The sequence below is a fragment of the Zonotrichia albicollis genome, chromosome 2, assembly GCF_047830755.1.
Source record: "Zonotrichia albicollis isolate bZonAlb1 chromosome 2, bZonAlb1.hap1, whole genome shotgun sequence".
Classification (NCBI taxonomy): domain Eukaryota; kingdom Metazoa; phylum Chordata; class Aves; order Passeriformes; family Passerellidae; genus Zonotrichia; species Zonotrichia albicollis.
In genome coordinates, this window is record NC_133820.1 from 110,899,542 (window position 1) to 110,927,292 (window position 27,751).

The 27,751-nt window shown below is 43.4% G+C and overlaps 2 protein-coding genes across 3 annotated transcripts in view; both read right to left on the reverse strand.

The window, feature by feature from the left end:
• PLCXD2 (phosphatidylinositol specific phospholipase C X domain containing 2) overlaps nt 1-8,419 on the reverse strand; it is a 60,952-nt gene extending 52,533 nt beyond the window's left edge. For both annotated transcript variants that reach the window (XR_012579166.1, XM_005492577.4), the window contains exon 1: nt 8,234-8,419. Coding sequence is in view for 1 of the 2 variants with exons in the window: in XM_005492577.4 (XP_005492634.2) it covers nt 8,234-8,351 (118 nt within the window). In the remaining variant the exon portion in view is untranslated. The remainder of the gene's footprint in view (nt 1-8,233) is intronic.
• A 7,329-nt stretch (nt 8,420-15,748) lies between these two features.
• The window catches only part of CD96 (CD96 molecule), a 92,300-nt gene continuing 80,297 nt past the window's right edge, over nt 15,749-27,751 (reverse strand). Inside the window, 4 exon segments of the mRNA XM_074536032.1 lie at nt 15,749-21,569; nt 22,608-22,731; nt 23,813-23,902; nt 26,590-26,667. Of these exon segments, the coding sequence (XP_074392133.1) occupies nt 21,461-21,569; nt 22,608-22,731; nt 23,813-23,902; nt 26,590-26,667 (401 nt within the window). The 3' untranslated portion in view covers nt 15,749-21,460.

Consider the following 27,751-nt stretch of genomic DNA (forward strand, 5'->3'; position numbering starts at 1 on the left):
GCTAAACACTGGAATAGGGAAGTGGTGACAGCACCAAGCCTATCCAAGTTCAAGCAGTGTTTGGACAATGCTCTCAGGCACAGGGTGTGACTCTTGGAGGTGTCCCGCGCAGAGCCAGCAGTTGGGACTTGATGATCCTGTGTGTCTCTTCCAACTCAGCATATTCTATGATTCTATACCATTTGGTAATATCTTTTGTTTCCACATAATACTTCCTGCAAATACTGCAGAGGGACAGGTATTAGCATCATGTCGCCAACCCCTTGCAAATTTACCTTCGTGGAATATTAAAAATATGATTATACAGCATGCAAGGTGCAGGGATTTTCCAACACAGAACATTACTTGTGCACTGCCAATCACTCAAAAACAGTTCAAAAACTCGTGGAGTTTTTTGGATACAAGCATGTTTCAGCATACTGCAAGCCTCCCTGGTTCCAAGGCTGTGGACTAGTCAGAAGCAGCAGCTCAAGACACTTTCTGCAAACATCTGGCCAACCAAGAAGCAATAAATGAAAGCAAAAGGGCAGACAAGTGTGCTGTGAGTAAACTTATATAAATCTGAATAAGCTGGATTGATCTTTACATGAACAGAACACTAACAGGATGAAAATTGCAAGAAGCAAATGTTTAACATAGCATGAAGCTAAGAAGCAAGGTCAAAAAAACATACTCATTCCTTTAAAAACATTACAGGGTCACTTATGACCAAAGAATCACCTGAGCTGTATTGACGCTGAACTTCTTAGCACAAGCTTTGCTTACTAGACAAAGTACATTCCCTACACATTACAAACCACTGCACATGACACAGCACAGCAGGCATTACACAGCCAAGATGGGCAAAAGAACAGTAACCAAGTTCCAAAAACACAGGATGTAAGTGCGAGCAAGTCAAGGCTATCCCACTGATGTTCTTTTCAACCAGATCTCCTGTGTGTGCCAAAACTGAGGGGAAAAGAGGATAAGCAAAAGTGTCTCTCAAAGTCTAGAAGTCCTCAGGATTCAGGTCATTAACAATCCAGATTTTCGTATTAGAAGATTAACATCTTAAAAGTTCATCAATAATGAACAGCAAATAGTTCATAATAACTTGTCCAGCAAAAGGAGATGAAGCAGAAATGAGAAACATCCTATTGAATGAGAAACATCCTATTGATAATCAATTATCTAAAACCATAGAGATGAGTATATTTTAAGAAATCTACAAGAATCCTTTAGATATTCTTAATGCAGTCTCATTAAGAAAGACAAATCCTAGTACGGACCAAATCCTCTTAGGAAAACTCCCTCTCTCTATCCAAGAACTACCCTGATTTCCCCCACTGCCCCTTTCAGGCAGTGCAATGGGATGCAAGAGCTTAAAGACAACCTAAAACTGTCAGACACAATGTCACAGAGTAGTTTGATTTTCTTTCCAGCCAGAAGAAATACTTTTGGCACTGGCTGGAGTTATTGCCATTGAAGGTTAAGGTCACTTAGCAATGATTTCTCATTTATCAACATTCTCAGCTGTCTGCAATGGGAATGCAAGAAAGACACAGCATACCACTATCATTTCAAAGCCTGACTGGATCCACACACTCAAAAAGGAAAAAAACCCTTCAGCTTAGAGTTCTAAACTCCTCTTCTTTGACCACTCAGAACTGAGAGGACCAAGGGTTCATTCTCTTCTGAGAAAGCTATAGAGAAATTTTTATTACATGGTATTTTCTCCTCTTTTAGTATCTTTGCTGGAAAAGCAGGCAAACAAACTTTCACAACATGGAAGGAGAGCAACAACCATTTATATCAACATTGTAACTAGTTTTCTCCATTGATAGTAAAACTTTGGCATGTTCTGCACTCATTTACATCTCTCCTTGGAGATCACTGAACAGTTGAGTTGAAGACACCTTACCAGACTCATTTGCCAGACACATTTAAGTCCTTCTCTATGGTACAGATTTCAATAAATCACAGGAAGAATTTTTTTCCAGAAAAAAAACCAAATTAATTAGGAACTTCGTATACTGTCAGAAGAAAATTTTGTGGTATTTCAAGAGTAATTTGGTTTTGGCTGAACAGATGACAGAAGTTCTTTAAAAAGAGAAGCCGTAAGACTGGCTTTTCAGGAGAGCTCCTACACAGACCAGTTCCTCACAGAGGGACATACAAAAAGAATACTTGGTTACTTAAGAACAGTGGAACAACTTCCATCAAATGTTCTCACCAGTGTAACAGTCCACATAGTTTAATAGCCTCTCTAAAAATATTTGAGAGTTGCTGTTACAATTAAATAGCCTAACAAAGTAATAAAATAACTCATCTTTTCAGAAAATTCTGCATTTACCAATCATACTCAACATCAGTATACTCATGCAGATACTTTCTTCTAGTGGTTACCACCTGATTCATTGGTAGATGCAAACTAAATTGAGAGGGGAAAATAAAGCTTAATGGAACAGAACATAAATCTTATATTTCTTCCCTCTGAGCTCCAATCCAACCAATGGCCAGTTCAGATGATTCAATGATGCTTTTAATGAGAACTCCATAGGAATACTGTTTGGGAGGAGGATGCAGCCTCAAGGTCACTACCACTCCTCTCAGCACACACATCCACAGCCCACAGCAGCCCATGAACAAATAAACAAGAAAAATCATAGCATTAGCAAGTTCAGCAGCTCACCCAGGGTCAGGCAGACAAAGAGGAAAACCACCCAACTCAGTCAGAGCCATGTGGTCAGCTCTCAACTGGACAGTGTTTGCTGCTGCTTCTTTTCAGAACCACTTTGGCTCTTCTTAGCCAACTCCAAGTCAAGCAGCTCACAGGGCTTTTAGGGAACAGCTACACTGTCAGGACAGCAGAGTTGGCCAGTTAGTTGGTGGATAGGACGATGGCATCCTGTACAGAAGATGCTCAGGGCCCCATCACCTCCAGGGGGTGGGGCACATGAGGATGAATGGTCACACTACTGCACCAACTCAGTCACTTGCAGCAGGTTATCAACTCAGGAAACACCTCTCCATGCCTTCCGTCCCCCCTTTAAGCTGAACCATGGGCTTGGCCAGCAGGGCTGCTCCTTGTTAAGACTGCCTACCAGCTGTATTTGTAAAGCTTTGTTTTCCAGGGATGAAAATTTCATAGTACTTTGATCATTTAAATCAAAATCAGGAAGCTTCTTACTGAGGCTCTTGGGATGAACTTCTCAGGGAAGGGCAGAAACAGTGGCACACTGTCCTGTGGCAAGTTTTGGGTTAGTCACACTGACACTGCCATGAACAAACTATGGAAAGTTATATTACAAGTTGGCTAGAAAGTCAAAAGGGTGCGTGTCGTAAGGGGGAATTCGGCAGCTTGACTATGCTATAGTTTGGAGCAGCAAAGTTTTACTATTTCAGAAGAACCAGGACACATCTCTTTTTGGGGATCAGCCAACAGTCAAGTTCAAGACTTTAACAACTGTTTTGAGTCTCCAGCTGGGTCTTGTTCTGGCCATATTCAGGACAATATGATTTTCTCTGTTTAAAAAAAAAAGTTTCTGGAATGGTAAAATCCATTTTTTATCTGTCATCTCTGGCTACCTACAACCCAGCATCCCACAGGAAACTCCTCAGCCACTGTCCAACCTGATGCTGACAGAAATGGCTCCACATTCCAAATGCTCTGCATAACTTAGAAATGAGCTTATGGCCAGCCATTAACATGCTTTCTGGGAAAGCAAGAACACACCAGCTGGGATCACTAGAAGATGACAGAAGAGGCCCTATACACCACCAGAAGGCACAGGTGGAGAGCTGTCCCAACTCTCCCTGGAAAGGCAGCCTGCCTAGCCTGCATGTTCCACAGCAGCAGAACACTCTGCTGAGTGTGACATTTGGCTCTAGGTGTATCAGTGGCTGAAAGACTGACTTCACTTCAGTGGCAAAAGCTGAAAAATAATAATAATAATAAAAAAACCCCAGTAAATTATTTCAAATCAGCCTTGGATATACCAAGTTTGACCTACAACACAAACATCTTTACTTAAAATTTTTAAAAAGAAATCTTACACGCTAGATAAAAACCACTGGTGTAAGGGTTTTTTTTTTTAGTATCACATTTTAAAGTGCTAAAGTAAAACATTTTACTTTTCCCAAATTGTCCATCTTTTAGCTCTCTTCTTCAGTGACTCTTATCAAACAACTTAGTTCAGACTGAAATTAACTTTTCCATGACTAAGCTTAGTTTTTACTAATAGCCTTTGTTTCAGCCAAACTATGAGAAAGAAAACAATCACTCATTTATTCTACAGCTATTCCAACTATTGTTCTTTCCTGTCCACATCTGCAGCACCATGACACCTCAGGTTAACGTCTGTGCTCCCTCAGGACATCCACACAGTCCAGCATCCATCCTAGGGCTTGCCCAACTCCGTGAGCAGCTGTTGCAAGCAGCTTTTCTGACAACCACTTCTCAAAATAAAAAAAATCCCTCTAAACTATCATCACCACAAAAACCTTCTCAGGTTAGCCTGGGGAACACACTCATTTGTATTTGGAGGGGGAGAGAAGGAAAGGCAGGGGACAGAAGTGACTTTTGATTATCTTTATTTATTAAAGGGCACCCATAATTCTGCTGGGTGCTCCTGCAAGCAGCAGTGGATCCCTACCTTAGCCATCATATGCTTTCTCTGCAAGACAAAGAAAAAAAATTAGCAGCATGGAAAAACTCATAGCTAACTATCCTGACCAGCATTGGGAACCAAGCAAGGTGTACAGATTGATCCAAAACTCCAAGTATACCTGTTACAACTACTTAAAGTTGAAACAGTTCAAACAGGATTAAGTAAATGTATTATTACCAAGACCCAAAGGAGAACAGAACTGCCTGCTCTTCTCATAACATTCATCCAGCACCTTGGAGGCTGGACTAACAAAATACTTAAACATTGATAGCTGGCAGTGAACATCCGCTAGAGTGCCCTGCCTCGCTGTCTCAAACCAAAAGGCAGGAGCTTATCATGACCTCACACAAAGGAGACTGAGACAGAAAAAGTGTTTCACCTGTTCTAATACAAGTATTAATACAAAAGTTTGATGAAACAGGAAAATGGTGCCATACCTTCAGATGCAGAGACTTCAGACTCTAGCAGCAAGGTAATAAAGTGTGAAAAATGCTTATAACTTTTTTTTTTAAATTTCAAAACTTTAATAGAAATAAAATGGTTATAAAAATGGTAATACAATTAAACTAATAATAATTTGGACAATTTGAATTACGACAATATGAGACAATAGAAACAAAGAGTTATGGATTCCGGGTACCTTTTTCTGGGCAGCATAAGCCCGAAAAAGAACACCTGTTAACAAAGGATTAACCCTTAAAAATAGCCTGTTGCATATTCATACATCTCACACATGATGCATAAATTCCATTCAAATACAGGATTCTGTCTGGTCATTGTCAGCTTCTTCCTCATAATCCTAATGGTGTCGTCCGAGCAATGCAGGAAGAAGTTAGTTTCTCCTGATAATGGAGCAATAAATTCTCTTTCTCTGAAAGATTTAGGTGTCCTGTGACTGCTGTCTCACTGTAAGTCCTTCCTTCAAAAAAAAAAGCATCCTACATAGTATAGTTTCTATTTTAACATTTTGTTATAACCTAAAACTATATTTACCACACTACTTAAGAGAATTAATACAGCATTACTTTCTAACACAACACCTAATATTCATTTTAATATTTGCAAAAAGCCAATCATAAAACACACATTTTTCACATCAAGATACCTGCCTTTCTAAAAATTTCTGCAGCAGTTCAAATGAAAGAGTACAAACTGGACATACCATGGTGCTATCAACTATTAGGATCTAAGTACAATAGGAACAGCTAGGCTCTCCACCTAATTCTTTAACTAGCTGATTTACTTTGGAAGTTGATCAGTGAGAGCATTCCAGATTTTTGTGTTCCTTTTCTACATGGAGAAATAAGAAAAGTAGCAGATGCAGATCAAAAAAATTACAAAGGAAAATATAAGCATCATAGTTGTGATTTCATAAAATTCCTTAATGTAAATTAGCTTGAGATTAAACAAGCATCATACAATACCCTGCCAAGGATCACATCCACAATCAAAATGTTTAAGGGTTCATTTTGAAATCCCCATCCAAAGAGGATTACTGGAATATAATTAAGAGAAAACCCTTTAGACTTTCACATAAAGTGCTGTTGTTGAAGGTGGTTATTTTTGTTGACTATACTGCATGCTTTTGACGTTGATGACGTTTTAGTTACTTAGTATTTGGCAATTTTTCATTGCAAAAGATTCCTCCTCTCATGACATTGCACAGGAAACCTCACCTCTTTTCCCTGCAAATGACCATACTGGTTTAGCATTTTGGCCAGAGTTTTTCCCAACAGAAGTAACAGAAAAGCCCAAACGTGGGAACTGATCACACACACAAGGGTCTTAACTCTTTCAAAGTCTCTCTTCCTTTTGAGCAGAGCTAAATAATTATGTAATCAGGACATATACCTCATGAACACTCAACATTATTTACTTACTACCAGTTGGTTCTAAAGCCTGAGGAAAGAATGATCTTCTCTACCATCAAATAAGATGTTTCACACCATTATTTAACAGCTCATGGAATCATAGAATAATGTAGCTTTAAAAGCACCCCCAGAAGTCACAGCTACCTTTTCTACAGCCAGTGAAAACAAGCAGCTCTGAAAACAAAAGGTTTGCAACAAATTAAACAGGAGAACCCTATGAAGATCTCTTGGGCAATATAGAAGGGAGTTACCCACTCACAGCAGTACACAATAAATTAAATCTAAGAAGTTTCTTTTGTGTGTACACTCTCAATTCATTCACTTTAAACAGCCCCATAATACTATCGTTTTGTTCTTGAAAAAAAAATCTTTAAATGCTGCAATTCCTCAAAGTGCAAAGCAACAGTGTCACGATTTTGAGTGCTGATTTTATTTCAAGTTAAAAAAAGTTTTAAGGTGTCCACTCCTGGAGCTCTATCTCTGTTCCTATGTACAAAGGATGACAAGGAGCTTGGTGGGGAAGCAAACTCCCCAAATCAAAACCAATTGAGTCCATCATTCCAGGGGAGAATGTATCCTCAGATGAACAAAAGCAGGCTACTCCTGTCATATGCACACAGTGTTAAAAACAGACAAAACTGCTTCTCATTCAGCCTTTGATCCCTCTTCTGAAAGTAACACTGATGTTCTCCATTGCTGTTCAGCATCTGCAAAGATTCCTCAACTGCCACCTGTATTCCACACTGCTAGGAACATGTCAGCTATATAGGATCAGAAGAAGATTGGAAAACACTGCTGAGATAACAGAGTCCAGCCCAAGCCCTAACACCACCTTGCCAACTGGACCGTGGCACTCAGTGCTACATCCACTCTTGCCTTAAAGACCTTCAGGAATAGTGATTCATCACCTCCCTGAGCAGTCCCATCCAATGTCTATTTCTGTGAAGAAACTCCTTCTAACGCCCATCCTGAACCTCCGCAGACACAACCTGAGACTGTATGTATGCTACAACATACATACAAAGTGCTAGTGACAAGCTAAAGCACTAAAATGAAAACCAAGCTTGTACCAGACTGCAACATCCAGCATCAGAAGGAGCTACAGTAACCACCTCTAAAATCTTCCCCATTGACATTTGCAAGGAAGAATATTTTTTACCCTTTAGAGACAAAAAATCAGTAAGTTTCAGGTCATCTGTTGCTGTCGTCATTTATAAGCTTATCTACCTGTAAACCAGAGTGTAAAAGACATGCCATATAATGGTCTGGATTGGGAGGGAGCCTGAAGATCACATAGTTCAAAGCCCTCTGACACGACCAGGAAGCCTCGTCCCGAGTGCAGGTGGCTCAGAGCCCCATCTCAGCAGATCTTCCATTTGATAAACCTCTAGCTGCTGGGTGAACGCAGCCAAACCATTCTCCCCACCCGACTTCAGCCCGACTTAAAGCACCTGCAAACGCTCAGGACGGCCGCTAGCGGTCACAGCTACCTTTTCTACAGGCAGTGAAAGCAGCAGGTCAGTGGTTAGCGTCTCCCAGCGGTATTTACAGGAGATTAAGCCCACCATCTTCTGCTGCGATGGACAGGGCTCCTCTCAGTCCCAGCCTCTGCCTCAATACTTTATTACGGGGGACGCAACGCCGCGGCCGAGGCGACTCCCCCACTACCGCCCGGACAGCCCCGGCCCCGTACACCTCGTCGCGCCGCCCTACCCGGGATGGCGAGGTTGGAGAGCGGCAGGGAGCGCAGTGCGGGCGGTAGCGAGCCCATCCAGTCGGCGTTACCGTCGGCCGTAGCCCCCACGGCGCCGTCCCGCCGGCGCTCCTGCATGGCTGGCTGGCGGCGCGGCCGAGCCAATACAACGCCGGCAACCGCCGCCCTTATGTAATCGGGGTGACGTCAAGGGGCAAGGCGGCTCACCATTGGCCGCCACCCCGCGCCCGGCCCCCAGCCCCGCGCCTGGTTGGGTAGGCGGGCTGGGGTTGCGGCGTTCATGGAATCTCGGCGGCATGGGTGGGTTGCGGAGGAGTGCCGGGCCTTGCGCCCACCGCCCTGCTCCCGCAGGGACAGCTCGGGGCACACAGCACAGAATGGCGTCCTGATGGGTCTGGTATGCCTCCAGTATGCCACCCTGTGTGCAATCTACTCTAGTGCGCGGTTACTGCGCAGGAAGAACGTTCTTTCTCCTGTTCAGCTGGAACTTCCTGGGACTCAGTTTCTGCCCATGGCCTCTGGTCCTCTTGCTGGGCACCACCGAGCAGAGCCTGACTCCATTCTGTTGACTCCCTCCCTTAGATACTGATAGACATTGACGAGGTCCCCTCTCAGGGTGCTCCAGACCAAACAGGCCCAGTTCCCTCAGCCGTTCCACATCAGAGAAACACCAGTCCCCCAAAATTCATCCATTCCCTCTGCCATAGCACCTGAGAAGCTACCCCCGATACAGAGGGCCAGTAGCTTGGTTTTGGTTTGGTTTGGTTGATGCTGGCTGGTCAGTTAAGTGTCTTATCTGGAGAGATTTACACACTGTCTGGCAAGAGCCAACATGGCAGCAGAAGGGTTAAGGAGCAAGATAGCGCAATCCCCCACCACCTGCTCTTCCTCAATTCCTTTTGCCTGACAGTCCACACTTGACTTTTCACTGCATGTAGTTACTGGGGAAAGAATTTTCTCCAAAATAATTTCTGGATTTGCTGTGATACACAAAATTGATCTTCTGAAATACACTTTTCCTCCCTTGCATTCTTATGTGACTTTGAAGGATAATGCTTTGTGAGCAAGTTTTCTCAACCACTCCTTAAAAATATGTACAATCATACTATTTCCCTACTCTTCCCATAGGATATAGAGATGACCAGATATACAACACTGAGACCTACTCCATCATGTTAGTAAAAAAAAAAGAAAAACCCCACAAATATAATTCTGAAATATAATTTTTTCACTGTCAAATTACTAAAGGCTGAATACAAAACACCAAAGATATGTATTTTGGAAGTTCTCTGTTTTGTCTGTAAGGAAGTATTTTTTAATTAGCCAGGTATTTTTCATTTGGTATATTACAGTTTGCACATTATTCACAGAATACTTTAATTGATGCACAGTGAAACTGCTGATTGAACTGTATATTTAAAGTATACATAAACTTAATATATTTGTAAATATGCATTAACTGTTTATTTTCATAGAATACAACCAGAATTCCGTTTCCTTCCATGAGTCAGCATTTTTCTTCTCAAGGAAGCCAACAAAGACATTTTGCTTTTAGATCTTTGATACTGAAGAGGCTTAAACCAAGTGTAATTTTTATTATAAATTTTCACAAGGCACTCCTGACCCTCACACTCAAGGAAGAACATGGAGGGTAGCATCTCATGGCATGCATTTCATTGTCCTGCAGCCCTGCTCCCCCTTCCCATTAAGACCACACTTGCCCTGATGTAGGAGACAGCGTATGACACCATGAACATTTTCTCTCCTGAAGAAATTTTTATCTTCAACTAAGAGAGTGGTTACATTATGTTGCGTTACATAGGAGCTCCAAACAGTCCCTACCCCTGCAAGTTTATCTCCTTTAAATATCTGTTCTGCTGCACATTATTCACTCTGTTCTGCTCCCACCTTTGCAGCTTGTGGCTGTCCAGGAAAAGAGCACTTGTGAACACCTTGCATGCAGCTGGCAACCACGGCTGTGCCAAGTGTAGCTTTCCAGGATGAGAAAGCCTTGCAGTTCAGGGGTAATGACTTCACAGAAGTTGGTATGTTCCCAGGGATATCTCTGTACCTTTGGGCAGGGAAACTGTAAACACTGAAGTCTAGAACCAAAACTGTTAAGGCTGACTACTGTCAGAGTACTGCTGGGTGCCCTTGCCAGGCCCCATCCTGCATTTCTTACAATTTCCCATCTCTCAAAGGCCATAAATATGGGGTGTGTTTGACAGGCAAGAGTCTGAAGAGGAACAGGAGGGTGTGCTCTGACATGGGAGAAGGAATCTAATCACATCTGCCATGAGAGCAATCTTAGCAGTCCTCTGCCATCAGATCAGCTAGAAAAGAGGGGTCTACAGCTGAAGCAGGAAGAATCTCAAACCTTCTCTCTTCACAGATTCTCCAAAACCTCTGAGCATTTGCCTACACTCTTTCATGGTACTGGAGAATGTGACAGCATCGGGTACTTCTGTGCTGTCACAGCGCAGTGACTTTCTCCCTTGTGCACAGGTAGTTTCAGCACCCCTGGACTATGATGTGCAGGATAAGCACACCCTGGCTCTTGTGGTTAAGATGGTGTCTAGATCTCCAACCTGCAAAGGACATTTAGACTGCATGGGACATCACCAGCTTGCAACCAGAGTGGTAAGGGAAGGAGGACATGCATCCATTCAGTATTGTGGGGTAAGACTTCAGCTGTGAGCATCAGGTGTGATGCACAGACACTTGCCAACAGTAACCACTAGCAAAACTTTCTTGTGGTCCAAAAAACCCTTCCTTTTCTAAGAAAGAAGAGTATTAAATTACCTGTTGCCTCCACAAAACCTCTTTCCATCTGCACAAAACTTCGTAATTTTCTTCTGTAATCAGTACCAAACTTTGCAATCACGATCATTAATTGAGATAGCCAGAGGGAACAAATGGCATTAATAATACAATTTTATTTTCCAGGGACTAAACTCACAAATTATGTAGGGTCTTATCACTTGAGACCAATCAAATGCTCCACTTCAAGCAAGTGTTTAAGTGGCAAAACAAACGTGTTAAGCTGCAAAAATGAATGCCTAAGCAGACAAGGAAAACACCACATTATTGACATTTTTCATTCTGTATCAAGACTAATAGGTTATTGTATTTTTCCATGTTGCTGGAGCATTCCCATATGAATTACATTCAGCAGTGAAGATAGCCTAAAATTTTACTATCAATTTCCCCCCACAGATTATATAGTCACATTTGTGCCTTATGTGGATTTACTGAGAACTCAGCTATTCACTTTTCTCTGGATGTAGAGCACAAGCCAATGTCACAGGCAGCCCAGACAATCTAGCAGCTCAAATCCCTCCTGTTTCAAATGCATAGTAAAAAGATTGGCTGTGCTGATCAGGCTGATACTATTTAAGGACCAAGAGGCATGTGGTTTTCACTGTTAGCTAATTCCAAACACACAAATGTGATTTATTTCAATTTTAATATGTCGGCTGCCATATACAGAATATAAATCCAGAACAATGAACTTTTAAAAGAGCTTTAAAGTAACTGAAAATAAGCTGATAATATCAGGTGCTACAGGGAGCTTAGCCTCTTTCTCCTTACCACATTGAATACCCTGCTGACACATCCCATTCTTAAACAGGCCACATTTACACTGTTAGAAAGCTTTCTGTTAATGTTTTAAAAATCATCCTTTTCAGCCCAAAGTCTACAGTGCCCTGTAAATTCCAAATCCTTACAATGCAATTTATCAGCAGGCAAGAGATTAGTAAGTTATTGGAGCAGCTTCTGTGTCTTCCATGTATTTGAAAGGTTACTTTGCTGCTGATGAGAAGAAAACTGCAGGATTCATTTGGAGAGAGAGAAGCTAGTTGCTAAATGTTTCATGTAAGTATACTCAGACTCTTCCAAGCTGTTCATTACCATTTTTACCCTGACTGCAGTGGAATCATTTAACATCTCAAACCATCAGACACACTCAATCACAAAGCTCTGCAGACATCACTGCATTGAAAATGCCACTTCTTTCAAGTGCACCACAAGCAGTGGTGTTCATTTTCCATTTTACATCAAGTAAGAAAACCACTGTTACTATCACAGTTTTTGCACCTCCTAAGCCCATTGCAAATACTTAGATTTCTATAATCCAAAATATACCCTGTGTGATATTGATTTCCCCTCTCTTTTCTGCCCACCACTCATAGCCTCAGTGTCAGTTCTATCAATGTATTGCCTGCTTCTTTATCTCCCTTTGTTTGCTGTGAGCCAAGCCCTGGCATCTGCGAGCCATATGTTTGACAATAGCGAGCTATTCAATTCTTCATTTACACCACACGAGGGTGTTTCAGGCTATGCAGCATGCCAGAATCAATCTGGAAGTCATCCCGTTTGGAAAGGAACCAAAGGGCAAACACATACATTATTTTTCCACTGGGCAAACTGGTACAGGAGACTTTGAAAGGAAAAATATAAAGCATCATAAACTACAAACCAGATGGAACAGTGTTATAAATGATCAATCGAAAGCCAAATTATCAAAAATGCAAAAAGATTTATTTATCTTTTTCTGCAACCTAAATACCGACAAAGTGGTTATACACAGCACGTATCCCACCATTTCAGTATATTCTTTCCCTTCTCGACTGATGCAGATTGTCCCAATCACTCGTTGATCTAACACCCATCCCTCAGGTCTCTGTGCCAATTTTGAGACTCTTGGATTGTCCCATTTCAAAAGCTGTTCCGGAGCCAAACCCTCACCCTTCCAAGGCCAGTTCTCTGTCGATTTCAGCCCCCCGCAAATCTGACAGTTTGACAATCCCAATTCTGTGGCAATTTCCTGAACTAAATCAATGAATAAGTTTCGGTCTGGGGAAGGTAGTTCCTCATCAGCATATTGTCTCTGAATACTGCTTGCCCAAAGTTTTCAATCTTTCCTGTTCCACCCTTTTCTTTCTCAGTTCTGACTCCCTCCTTTTCAGCTCCTGAGTAATCTCGTTAATTTTCCCCTCAGGATCTATTCCATCTTTGTTCCTTGTAAAACAGACAGCCCTGTCATATTGCAGGCAAACTCTATCATCATTTGCCTGTGCTAAGTCCAATATGATCGGCTCTCTGTTCAGGGTGAATTTGCTATCAAATTTTATATTTCTTCCCACCTAGTACATTTTCCCGTTCATCATGCACATTCCCAGCTTCACATTGTCATAACACAATGGATTCACCTGGTGATACGCTACAAAAATTGATTGTTTTTCCCCAACCCACATTGTTCAGTTGCTGCAAACAGGGATTGACATTGGTTCTACATTTCTTTTCGGTACTCGGTATTGGTGCTTGCCTGACTGCCTGTTCTCCTTCCCAGCCTTCAGATCTAAACACAAGATCTCTTTGCCCGATCTGCGCAATTTGACCCGAGTGCCATTTATCAAACAGTACCTGCCAGACCCCCAGATTTCTAGATGGGCTGATGAGACCCCTGACCCAGGAGTAGACCAAGGTGTGGAAAATCCTAAGTGGTGTGGGAAATGGGAGGATATGAGCCAAATACTGAAGGAATTCTCTGATCCTATAGTCTGGGACTTTCCCCATGAAAAAATTCAGAACCCAGCAGAGGTGGAGAAATACCTGAAAGAGAAGTACTAGGATGACCCTAAGGAGAGGAAGATCATTGCAGTGAGCTGAGCCTTTGCATATGCTTATCGCACACTGCTAGATACTGTCAGGCAGCAGACAGAGGCAGGGGGGCAGGGAGATAAATCAGCAGCTATCCCAGTCACTCAGGCTGCAGCCAACACCCCAGGCTCGAAGCCAGCGGCCAAATTAGCTAGTGAGCCTAAGCCAGCAGCTAAACCAGACAATAAGCCTCAACCAATGGCTGTTGCTACTAGCACTAGAAGAGGGAAATGCACGGACAAGACTAATTGACCAGTGGGTGAGGATGATGATGATGGTGATGATGATGATGCAGGAGAAGGACCCTCAACACCTCCTGACATAAAATCAGGAGTCAAAGCAGCAGGTGCAAGATCAGAAGCCAATACTGAGTCCTTTGCCCTGAAGGACCTTCGTGGCCTAAGGAAGGATTACACCCGATGACCTGATGAATCCATAATTAGTTGGTTAGTTCGTCCTTGGGATGCTGCAGGCGAGGCTACAATTCTGGATGGCACTGAAGCGAGGCATGTGGAATCCCTGTCACATGATCCTGTCATCGACCAAGGAATAATGAGGGGGGCTAATCCACACAGCCTCCTGGCATGGGTCTTGGAAAGTGTTGCACAAAGATCCCTGTGTGCAGATGATCTTTATATGCAGCAAACACAGTGGAAGACCATAGAACAAGGGATCCAATGCCTGAGAGAAATGGCAGTGGCAGAGATCTTCTCATCTGTCTTCTCAGATGATGTAACAACTAGGAACCCAGACTTGGTACCATGCACATCTGTGATGTGGTGAAAACTTGTGTGACTTGGGCCACATGAATATGCTTCTGCCTTAGCCATAATGAAGAGGGATGAGAGGGATGAGACTGTGCCTGATATGGCAAAGAAGCTCTGAGCATATGCGGATGCTGTGCATGGCCCGACACATGCCAGAATCGCAGCAGTGGAAACACGTCTGCAGAAATTAGAGGATAAGATAGAGAAGAATCACAAGAAGCTCAGAGAGGAGATTAAAGAAGACCTTCTCCAAATCTCAGCAGTACAGATCAGAGGTTCTGATCTGTGGCTTGGTATGCTGAGATCCCCTTGTCCCTTTGCTCGATTGGGACCATCTGAGTGCACTTACTAGCTCATCCATAGAGCTCTGATTTCCGTCATGGATCGGGGTCTCAATGTGCAGACTCTGTGTCCCGCATATGGCCTGGCTAGGCTCAGGCCAATCAGGATTCCCACCAGGCATACTTCTCTGCCTTTGCCTCCGCCACCTGGGATGCCACCAGCAGAGAGGAAGACCATCTTCATGGCGGCAGGAGTATTCTTCAGGGAATACATTCTCAGACCTTGCTGCATACCTCCTCTTAAACATGCCCCACCTTGAGATCTTGACAGCATCTGAGCTGCACAGTACTTTGCTTGACTTCCGACACTCCACATCCAGTATTTCTGCCTTAGATTTGAGTTTTCTATGCACCCTGTTCTGGAAAATGTGGAACCACTCTTTTGAATCTAATTCAATAATTCCTAAAATTGTGGCTAGGGCTAGAATGCAGTCAGCTCAAGCTCCTCTTCCAGACACTGGGTGCAGAATCCCTTTGGCCTCTGCCCCCTTCTGCAATGTACAACAAAAACCCCTTGACAATATTCACACTTCAAGTGTACAAACAGATAGCATACAGAATCTGACAGTATACAACCTATCCATCAGTCATTTATGAGGACTTGGGGATGCTTGATCTTCAGGTCGCCTGGAGAAGAGGTGATCCTCCACTCAGGAGCCTCCTCCTGATGCTCGACCTTCTTCACTCTAGATGCGTGTGTCCAACCTTTTTCTGTTGTCCATATGGCCGTGTCTGTTGTCAGAAGAACAAGAAAGAGGCCTTCCCAGTGAGGAGAGAGGGGTACGTCTTTCCATACTTTCACAAGTACTCTGTCACCCGATTGAATTTTGTGGATAGCAAATCCCAGAGGGGTGCTCTGAGACACTATCCAGTTTTCTCAATTCCTGTAAGTTTCTGTTTATCGCTACTAAATATGGTTGAATTTGGCTGTCCTTTAATCTGGGGTGTCCCACCTTCATCCTGTGCTTATATAGCATTCCATATAGTGTTTCGAAAGGTGAGAGCCCTGTCTCTGAATGAGACATTGTCCTGATATTAAGCAAGGCAAGAGGGAGGCATTTCAGCCAGGACATCTGAGTTTCTAAAATTAATTTAGACAACTGCACCTTCAAAGTCTGATTCATCCTTTCAACTTGTCCTGAGCTCTGGGGATGCCATGGGGTGTGGTATTCCCATCGAATGCCCAGTGCCTCTGCCATCTATTTAATAATCTTTGAAGTAAAATGAACCCCTTGATCTGAGTCTATGTCATTCACCACCCCATATCGGGGCACAATTTCTTTCAGTAATTTCCTGGACACTGTCTGAACCGTTGCCCTTGGACTGGGGTACTTTGGTACTGCCTCCCTGATACCTTGTATTATCATATTTCTCAAGTTGATAATTTTCTGCCTCCCTTCCTCTGTCTGGGTATTCCAAAATGGCTTTTGGTCCTGCAACTTCTGATCTCCTCGCTCCCCCTGGGGATTCCTGTGCTCCCAATCCTTGATCACAGCTTGTCTGATCATTTCCCTCTCCTCGTTGTTGAACAGCGACCTCAGGATCGCATTGAGATCCTCTTACGTGTAGGTGCTGGTTCCTAGAAATTCATCTAGCCTTTCTGCCACCCCCAAAGGATCATCCATCAGCTTCCCCATCTCTTTCTTGAAAGCCCTCACATCCCCGGTGTTGATTGGCGCATGTACAAAGCCGATAACTCCTGGAGCTGGCGGTACTTCCCGGAAAGGGAAGACACCGGGCTTTTCCTCCTTGCCATCACTTTCTCCAGTGGTTGCCCTGCCCTCCTCGTTCTCCTCCTCGTTCAATGGGCAGGAGGAGAGTTTGCTTTCTTTGGGGGAAATACCTGTTTCTCCTCAGTCTTGGGAAGGGTTGGTGGCTGTGGCTGCTTGCATTGGAGCGAAGGCGCCATTGCCTGCCCATATGGGAGAGAAGGTGCCGCGGCCAGCTCCGGTGGGAGCAGTGGAGCCGAAGCCTGTCCCTGCGGGATCGACGCCTTGGGAGGCAATGCGGGCATCTGAGGTACCTGTGCTGGCGCAGGCTGGGGCAGAGGGACAAGGTATGGTGGTGGAAGGTTTTCCAGCAGTTCCCACACCTTGCCTCAGTTTGCCGAGTGTCTGAGGGCTCTGATCGGGTATAACCCTGAACAAGCGTATTTCCACATCTCAGAGTACTCAATTTCCTCAAAACCCTGCAGGCAGTCAACAACCACATGGTTGCACAGGGATTCGCACGTCCATATCTCGAAAGTGCCGAACACCGGCCAAACCACGTATTTCGCAATCTCCTTTCCCCTCCACTTTTCCATACAAAAATGTATAATCTTTTCCTTGGACTTTCCCACCCTCCTGGGGCTGTTGTCCTAGTCTTCTAGCATCCATCCCAACAGACTTCCCCTCGGGATTTCAGGCAGAACCTTCTCAGGATCTTGGGGAGGTTTTTCCTGGGGCTTTTTCTGGCAATTACTCTTTCTCAATCCCATTTTCCCAAAAACCCTGTTCATTGATTTTCTCATCTTGTGTCCTTTGGCTGGGATTCTTGACACGAGTCTCACTTTTATTCTTTCAGTTCTCTCTGCATCCTACTGGTGAAAGTGATCTCCCAGCTGCGGTTAAACCATGACAAACATTTAAGGCTCTCTTTAAAAATCTTTACTATAATCACACAGCAAGCTTTGAACGTTTTCCACTTAGAGAAAAGTTTTTATCTAATACTCCCATCGCCACCTTCAACCATCTGGTAACTAGATCTGACACAATAATTTCAGATTTGACAGAACCCAAGTCCAAGCCAATGATTCCAGCTTTCATAGTGGGGCAGCTGCTGCTAAAAATAATCACTGAATTGTAGAATGGTTTGGGTTTAAAGAAATCCTGAAGTTACCATCACGTTCCAACCCCTCTGCCATAGGCATGGACATCTTCCACTAGACAAGGTTGCTCAATGCCCCATCCAGCCTGGCCTTGAACACTTCCAGGGATAGGACAGCTGAAGTTCTGAAGTTACTGCAGTTGAGTAGGTTTTTTGTTTTTGTTTGTTTGTGTTTGGTTTGTTTGTTTGGAGTTTTTTTGTTGTTGTGGGTTTGTTTTGGGTTTTTTTTGTTTATTTTTTTTCTTTAAGGTAGGGATCAATTTTGAAGTAAATTACAATTCTTTAGTGTGAAAAATGCCAATCACTTGTTTTTAAAATCTTAAAAGTTTAACAGTAATAAAATGGTTATAAAAATAGTAATATAATTAGAGTAATAAAAATTTGAACAATTGAGATTAGGACAATACAAGACCATGAAAAAAAAGAGTTATGGACAGTACTCTTTGCCCGGGTACCTCTTTCTGGGCAAAATAAGCCCAAAAAAGGACACACAAAAAAGAACACACGTTAACAGAGGATTAAACCTTAAAAGTAATAGCCTGTTGCATATTCATACATCTCATACATTATGCATAAATTCCATTCAAACAAAGCATTCTGTCTGGTCAATGTTAACTTCTTCATCTTAATCCTAACAGCGTCTTTATGGCTGAGCAAGGCAGGAAGAAGTTCGTTTCTTCTGATAATGGAGCAACAAATTCTCTTTCTCTGAAAGATTTATGTGTCCTGTGGCAGCTGTCTGGTGCGAGTACCTCATTCCTTTCTTTAAAAAAATATTCCACATACATAGTTTCTCTTTTAACTACAAAAGTTAGATTTTAACCACAAAACTACATTTATCATACTATTAAAATGTTAATGCAGCACTACTAATCAATACAACGTAACACATAGTAAATATCTGTGTAGAGCCATATAATATGCACTTTTCACATCGAGTGAATGATATGTTCCATTCTTATCGTGGTGAGGAGCAGATAGAGGCAAACAGAAACATAAACCGTCCTACACCAAATTTACCTGCAGAAAACCAGGAAGATAGGGCTGGCACCGGGGGAATTTCCTCCCTCGGGTCCCAATCTGTTGGCTGCCCCTTTCCCTGTTCCCTCTCTAAAGCCGGCAGAGGAGGGCAGGCACACTCGTTGTCCCCGTCCCTCCGCCCAAGGGTGGGGAGGGACACCGCCGCATTGCCGCGCTGCTGCCGGTGGGGTGGGAATGGGGAGGGACGAGAGGGGAGAGCGGGGAAGGGACGGGCCAGGACGAAAGGGGAGGATGGGCAGGGACGAGGAAAGGATGGGGCAGGACGAAAGGGGAGGATGGGCAGGAACGGGGAGGGGACGGGGCAAGCCGAAAAGAGAGGATGGGCAGGAACGGGGAAGGGACGGGGCAGGACGAAAGGGGAGGATGGGGCAGGACGAAAGGGGAGGATGGGGCAGGAACGGGGAGGGGACGGGGCAGGCCGAGAGGCGGGAGCAGCCCCACTCGCCGCCGGGCGCGGTGCCGCGACGCCACGTACTGGTGAGTGACGGGAGCGCGGGCGTCTTGCCCGCCCGGGTGTCCTGGCGCAGGGATTTGAGGAAAGCCCTCGGGAGAGGCCGGGAGCGCCCCAGCCAGGGCAGCTCTCCCGGGCATCCTGCGGAGCACCGCTTGCAGAGACTGCTGCAGCAGCCTTCGGGAGTGTGCGGTCGGGGAGCGGCGCTCACTGCAGGAAGCGGTGACACCCATGAGTGCTGCTCACGGTCAGAAGGAACCCAGCCAGCCAGAAGCACCCGTGGGGATCAGAATACCCGAGACAATAAAATAGCCCCCTTCAGTCTATATGCTGCTGTGAATAGTGGTCTAATGATAAGGAAGAACGTCCTGGCTCTCCACACCCCTTGGAATATTACTATCCATCTGTTTGGGTTTTTGATGTTGTTGTTTGTTTGTTTGTGTTTTTTTTCCAATTTGCTTTCAAGGCCAACAACCTGCGTTCTTTTGCAGTGATAACATGACAAAAGTTAAACTACTGTCCTTCTACAACACAGACAAGAAATACTCAAATTAACATTGACATTTCCATGCATAGCAGGTCAGTATGGTTTTGTAGGAAAAAAAGTGTTTTCTGTTTAGCACAGATGATGGATTTAGAACTGTTTGTACTGCAACATAAATAATACAACAAAATATTCTAAAAAAGGTCAGTTAGATCATTTTTTCCAGTAAGCCATTCATTTAATCTAAAGTCCCAGGAAATACAGTGCTCTGAACCCTGACACTCATTGACCAGTGTTTAGCAGTAAATAAAGCAAATCCCATTCCTAAATCAAAATATCAATTTTAAGCCTGACATAATTGAAATTTAGCTGATTTGCATTAATTACAGAAATACCATTGCGGTAACAATACATTTCTAAACAAGCTCAGAGGGATGGTTTGTTTCTTGGCTGCCTGAAGGTACCGCAGTTGCTGCCAAAAGCAGAGCTCCTCCTGTAGCTCTGGTACCTTGCACTGGTGATCACACAGCTGCTGACCTGGCTGAGAGCTGTGCAGAGGGCCAAGCCAAGCTCACCCACTGCACCGTCATTTATTCATTAGTGTCAATATGAGGAAATCTGTAGCTTGGGCAGGACAGGGGGAAGACTGGATCATCTCTTTCACAGGCTTAAGCCTGTGGCTTAAGTTTACGCTTAAGTTCACCTGGGAAACTGCCCCTGAGGTCTTGGAAAATGTGAAGATAGTATGTGATGAAAGCTCATTAAGACCAAAGAAAAATAAAAGTAGTACATTTCTTTCCTTCACATATACTGTAAATATAATTTCTGAAAAGCAGTCTTAAAAGTAAGTATTATTTCAAAGGCATAGCGCTTCCAAAAGGACTAGAATTTTCCATTAACTCTAGGCTTGCTTCAGTTCTTAAGACTCTGGACCAAAATTGACTTTCTTGTGACTTCACCAATGACAGCTGGGACTTCTCTGCATACACTTGCACCGGGGCTGGTGATCTTTCATCTCACCAACCACCCTCCATGATCCAGTGCTGCAATCCTGTGCCAAGAGATGCAGGGTATTTTCTGTCTGTGTATGGTGCTGATTCTTTCTTTTGGTTTCACAGTGATAGAAAATTACATGTTGGGTTATATTAGTCCACAATAAAAAATAAATAATTGCAATAACAGCTCGTGTAGGTCTCAAAATCTTGTGTTCAGCCACTGTTTGCTGAGTACCTGTGATGTTCATACAGCAGAGTTGTCATCTCTATACATTGAATAGATGGACAAGCTTCAACACTCTTCAGTCAGGCTGGCAGACTCACGTGTTAATCTGCTACCATGGACAAGATAGCAAATTCCTAGTTCATCACCCAATTCAAATTAAGCATGTGTAATCTCACAGCGACACTTACTACGAATGTAGTGCATACATAGAGATACACAGGATGAAAAGAGTCTCCCAAGAAGTGCTCAGCTTCCAAAATTAATGTCATGTAGGAACTCTGATTTTTAATATGTGTCATTACCACCAAGCTCCCGTAACCACTGTTCCAAAGGCAGAGCCTTTTAACTGTGCTAGTCTTCTGTGTGCTACACAAGGGGTGCAGGTGGTGTTACAGGCTTTCTAGTTCGTGGCAGGATGGGGGAGTCCCATCAGACTCTACCATGGAGGTGTGCTTTATTGGAGGTGGCACTGGCTTAAAAGATGGACGTCTGTTCATACTGAAATAGAAGAGAGAAAATGCACTATCACATGAAAGTAGCATAAAAGATGTAAAATGTTCACAGGAGGAGGTGGATTGGCACTAAGTCATTATAAGAGCACCTGACATTAGCTCTTACATACTGTGACTTCCCTGAGTCTGTTTTATAATCCCAGGACACCTTCTGCTATTCATTTGGCTTTCTTAGCTCCCACCTCACAGTTTTATTTCATTCATGTTTTAAAAGAACCGAACGTGGTCCTGATGAACTATTCAAAATACTTGCATGGGCCTTTTGCTCGCGCTGCTCTCTGAAAGTATATTTAAAGACTCGTAACTTTTTTTGATCAATTTATAAATAAAGGTCCCACCTCAAATTAATTTAAAAAATCTTGGTTTTATCTTTGATATACAGGATTTACAGTTGAGTTTTAAGAGGATTTTCTAGAATAATAGGTGATTAATTATAACTATGATTTTTTGAGTATTTTAATAATGTTGGTAAGATTTAAAATAATTGTCTCTTAGATATTGCTTTCACCAGTAGATCTTAGAGTGTTTTAGTAGGGAATCAAACTTTGGTAATAATTACACATTCAATGCTTTTTTGACTGGGATTGAGTTTTGGGTAGCCTACTTTCACATATATCATTCAAAACTCAAATAGACCTGCCCTAGAAGTACAATTTCATTAAAACATGTCCTCAAGTAACCATAGAAAATGAGAGAGCAAAAGCAGCTGGCAGGGAGGCTAATAGAAATGGGGGGCTCTGGGGATAAAAATTGACTTTTATTTTTCCCTTACACCCTGAAGCTGCACTGCAGCTCTTTTCTAAAGTTTATTTTAAAGAAAACCCACAGAACAGATGAAAGGACTGAGAACACTCTACATACTGCTGTATGAGAAAAATGGCATTAATGATCCATGTACTTAAAGGCCTTGTGTGCTATGAGTCATCTCAAATGAAAAGGTATAAATCCAAACAGCTCGGTTAGAGTTGGTGCTGTCCTCTGTGTCACCCTTCCCACCCCTATGGCTCCATTCACTGGTACTCACATCTCTTTCTGGTACTGACACCATTTCCTGATGCCTAAAGCTACCAGAGTGCTGCAGAGGAGGAGCAGGACAGCTACCGCTGTTGGCCAGGGGAAGCCACTGGCTTTGGCGTTCCTCCTGTCACCTGTAAGGGACACATGAAGCTCATCTGAAGGTCCTCAGAGAGGAGGGAAATCAGGGCTTGGTGCCTGGGACTTGCTGCTCCCTGCTCTGCATAGCGCTGCTGTCAGTGCAGCCACTCATCACCAGGCTGAGGTTCCCAAACTCTGAGCGCTGCAGCTCTGATTTATGGACTTAGCCCACTGTTGTTCTGACTGGGTGTGTGAGCTGATTTCAGACACCCACTGGCTCACTTGTCAAGATTATTTAGGCACAGCCCAGAGAGCATTTCATCCAAAACCCATTGGCTTTCTCTGTTCCCCTGTGAGCTGCAAGAAGCTGCATGTCACAGTGCAGACAGGCACATCTGCCAACCCTTGCCCTCCTTCCCAATGGTTTATTTTTCACACCACTGACACCAGACCCTGCCAAAACATCTGGCCAAGGGCTCAGCTGCCCTTTGAGGTGAGCTTTTGTCAGCAGCACAGCTTCCCAGTCCCATTCCAGCTGCCTCTCCCCACTGCAGTGCTGGGATTCCCCTCCCCTTCCCACTTCTGCACAGCCACCCTTGGGGGTGCTGACAGAGGTGCCCTCAGGTCCTGGGTATGGAGAAGAAGAAGAGAAGGAGCACAGTCCTCCTCCAGGTGCCAGAGGGTGCAGCAGTGACCTGGGTGCCAGAGAGATCCATGGGTGATACGCCTCAGTGTCAACTCCCGTTAAGCTAGCTAGCATCACCACCCTGTGCAAGGCTGGCCACACTGGTGTGTCACCCAGGCTGGGTCTTACCCACCATGGCAACCAGTGCTGTGGCCAGTCCACCAAGCTGCATGAGCCATGAGCTTTCCCTGGGGCACAAGAGTGTTACTGGCCAAATTTTGCTGCTGGAAGAAAGCATACACTGGAACTTTACTTGCAGATGGAGGGGGAAGGCTGGAATACCAAAAGCCTGTGCCAACCTGTGATATTAGGATACAGAAGTTGTGACTCCTCTTTTCATCTCTTTTCCCTTATTTTGGAATCTCCTGGTCAAATGGATGTGATGCTCCAGGTTTCGTGCTTCTGCAGTGGCATGCTGAAAGAAGAGGATATGCAGGATAACATCTTACCAGTAGTGTTCAGCAGGCTCCTGGTAGGAAAGAAATCTTTTCCTCTGATAACTGAAATTGTCTGATCTGTGATGCTGTAGGACAGGTTACCTATAAAGATATGGGCACAGAACATTTTTAGTTACTTATTTGGGTTTTTGTTTGTTTGTTTGTTTGTTTTGTGGTTTTTTTTTGGTTTTTTTTGGTTTTTTTTTTTTTTTTAATGAAGGGTGTTTTGAACCCTCTGTTATTCACCCAGCTGAAAATGCCAAAGTCAGAAATTTCCAGGATCAGGGTGTAAAAATTCACTTTGCAAGATGCCTACATTTTTGGCCTATGACCTGGTGTTGGATAAAAAAAATGTGCTTTTATCAAAAGAAATATTATAAGAAGGAAAGGGGGAAGAGGAAGGGAGGGAGGAAGGGAGGGAGGAAGGGAGGGAGGAAGGGAAGGGAAGGGAAGGGAAGGGAAGGGAAGGGAAGGGAAGGGAAGGGAAGGGAAGGGAAGGGAAGGGAAGGGAAGGGAAGGGAAGGGAAGGGAAGGGAAGGGAAGGGAAGGGAAGGGAAGGGAAGGGAAGGGAAGGGAAGGGAAGGGAAGGGAAGGGAAGGGAAGGGAAGGGAAGGGAAGGAAGTTAGTTAAGATGTTCCAGCAAGCCAGCATTGAGGCAGCTTTGAGCAGCAGAGCTGTGTGGGAGAATTATAAGCTTTACCTCATTGATGGTAATGAGAAACCTAAAGAACCACAGATGATTTTTCTGTCTGACCCACAAAAATCATCTACCATCTGTTTATAGACAGTTTTTTCCCTTCCTACTGATGGTTAAGATCAGTGCCCCATAAGGGACACATTTCTGTTTTTTCTAGCCATCTCTACATTCACAGCTTCTGAAATAATAGTTAAATACTCATCTAGACAATGGCACAGCATTTCCAGAGCTCCCATGGCACTTCTGATATGGGGATCCAGTGGTGAAATTATTCAAATTTGTATAAAAAGAAATAATGACCTTCAATTGTCTTACAAAACTGTACACGATTACTTCATTAGGCTCTGCTGTGGCTGTTTTGGACTCTGACTTTTTCTGATGCACACAACAAATGAAACAACAGAGGAACCTGACAGTCTCTGATATAACTGCTGATTTATAAATCCAAGACAAAAACCTAGCTTTAAATTATGTAAATGACTAACCACACAGAACCAAGAAATTCTCTTTATTGTGAGATGCTTGCTGGCTTTGACTGAAATTGAGAGTTCAAGTGTGTGTGTGTGTGTGTGTGTGTGTGTGTATGTGTGCATTAAAAATATGTAGTTTTAGGGCACTCGAAAAACTGAGATTTTTGGATGTTAATTCAGTTCTTTTCTACTTGCTTATTAGGTGTTTGATTTTAAGTGAATAGGTATGACACATCTCACATTTGTAAAATGCATAGCATTTTACAAAGTTATATGCAAAAAAAAAAGGATATACACTTAGAAATCCGATAGGACTGTGCTGTATACATCACATTGATGAGCATTATTTATTCCTATTTACATAATGGCTTATGTTAGAGCATCCCAGACCACAATGATAATGGTAATCACTGTTGTAGGCGCCCAGGGAGGGCACAGGGATTCATGTGTATGCTTCAGCAGACTCACTGGTGCCTATGTGCTCTGAAACTGCCCTCAATTACAGCTGCTGGACCGAGGACCCTTCAAGGCCATTATCTCTTAGCTGGTGTTCAGGCAGGCACAGGTGTAGGGAAGCAGTGGCAGGGATGTGGGGATGAGTGGAGCAACACGCAGTATCCCCTGCAAATAATAGAGTAATTCAACATGCTTTTAGAAAAAATTGCAACCAGCAAGCTGTGCAAGAGCAGAATTGTGGAGCATTAGAAGCTGTCACAAGGTTGTGGTATGACTGCATGGTTGTGCATGTACTAAAAATGCACTCACAAAATGGAAAGCAGCTGCTACATTTGTGCCTCAGCCAAAAGACAACTCCCATGGAAATGCAAAAGCACATTGACAAGTCCTGCTTTTTCCAAAACCACAAATGCAAACCAAGATGTTAAAAAAGGAAGTCACTTTGGGCTTTATACTGCAGAGGTTTTCTGAAGGGAAAGACTAGTGAAAAAATGTTCACCCTATGGGTTTTTTATTCATTTATTGATCTTTAATGAGGCTGTCTTTCAATGTTCTATTAGCCAGCCTTTATTACTTCACATTATCTCATTATTTCACTGCTGCTCTGCGATTTTATTTAGCTTCTCTGGCAATTTATTTCATCTATAAACTACCTTCAGCACTCACTACATTTGCCTAGCAACTATCTCAATTGTAATATTATGAAAATAAATATGTCTAATGAAACCAGGATACTCAAATGTTTTTTCATTCCTCTTTTGCCACTGCAAATCCTCAACAGCTTGGAAACCCACGCCTTTATCTTCTAACTCAGTGGAACTCAACAGGAAAATTGCTTCTGTGAAGTATTGAAAATCTGGTACACGCTACTCCACATGACTTTGGCCTCTGCTCAGACACAAGTTTTCCATGCTTAGTAATAATTTTTGCATGGCAATATGGTGACTCTCAACTAGCAGCTGAAAATAAGCACCACAGAACTAATGCTCTGAGAGAAGGCATCACAAATTGAGCCCCTGAGGACCTTCTGCTGTGGTTTTTACAAGATGGTCCAGATTACAGTAGGTTTGCAACCCAACATTCACTGAGGTGGTGCCACATTGGCACTTTGGCTTCAGAACTCCTTTGCTGCAGTCCTGTGAAGCAAAGATGTGTTGTCTACTCACGTGCTGTTGTCAAAGCCTCGCTGAATGCCGTGGCACTGGTGTAGCCTTTTGCCTCTGTGGTAGAAGTTAGCGCTCTTGCTGAAAAGCACAAAGCCTTGTAAAAATTGCTGTAGGGAACCATATCACTTGTTTTTCATTTCACCCCCTCTTTCTTCCCTATTTTCTGACTAACGAGGTCAACCAGGTGTAGCCCGTTACTTGAGATGATGGCTTCCCTCAGACAGGCGTTACACAAAGCTGTGTCAGGTTTGAAAGCTTATCACAAGTTAGAAACTCAAGAGGAGTTTTACTGAGATAGGTAAATAAACTTAGAAAAACCATTTGAAGCATTTTTATATTTCATCTTATTTTCATGCGAACCTCAGGAGCTTGAGTGTACTGGCTGGTTTTGACCTGAAACCAGTAGAGCAATGAACAAACATACATAAATCAGAATTTAGACAGGATGTCACCGGCTCCAGTGAAATAGAACTGTTTTCCCAACTAGCAAAAGGAACTTTTGAAAAAGTTATAGTACAAGAGTCACACCTGTAATGTCTGATACCAAATACCAACTTATTTGACATTTTCCTTTAAGCATTTTTTAATTGCTAAGGTGTCTAGAGCTCAGCTAGGTATTTATCTGATATTCAAACACAGACAGATGGTAGCTAGCATGTAGACCTTCATTTTCCCAAGAGAACTATTTCACATTTACTAAAAAGAATCCATATTTCTTAACAACTGTCTCGTTTTGGAAAAATATCAAGCCATCTGAACAAACCTGCAAAGGTGAACTGCAGCTTGAACTGATCATTTAAAGCCTAAGCATCTCTGGCTCAGTGATGGAGCAGTTGTGGAAACTAAGCAAAATCAGGCTACATTTTAGCAGCCTTGGTTTTGCTCCCCCTCTTCCTCCTCTTGCCTATATATGTGCGTTCTTCTCTCATATGCATTTTCAGCTGTCTCTTAGATTTTCACTTGCAAATAACAGGAATGAGCCAAACCAGTAGACTAAAACAGAAGGTTTGAGCTTGGTGTCCTGTCTTGACTGCAGCCCAGAGGATTTGCTCAAGAAGCTGATCTCAAGCACACTGGTGTCACCAGTGTGAGGACCAGCAGTGAGTCAGACCTGAGAAGTGCTAACCCAGGGCTGTCGTACCGTAACTGGCACATGTTGGGA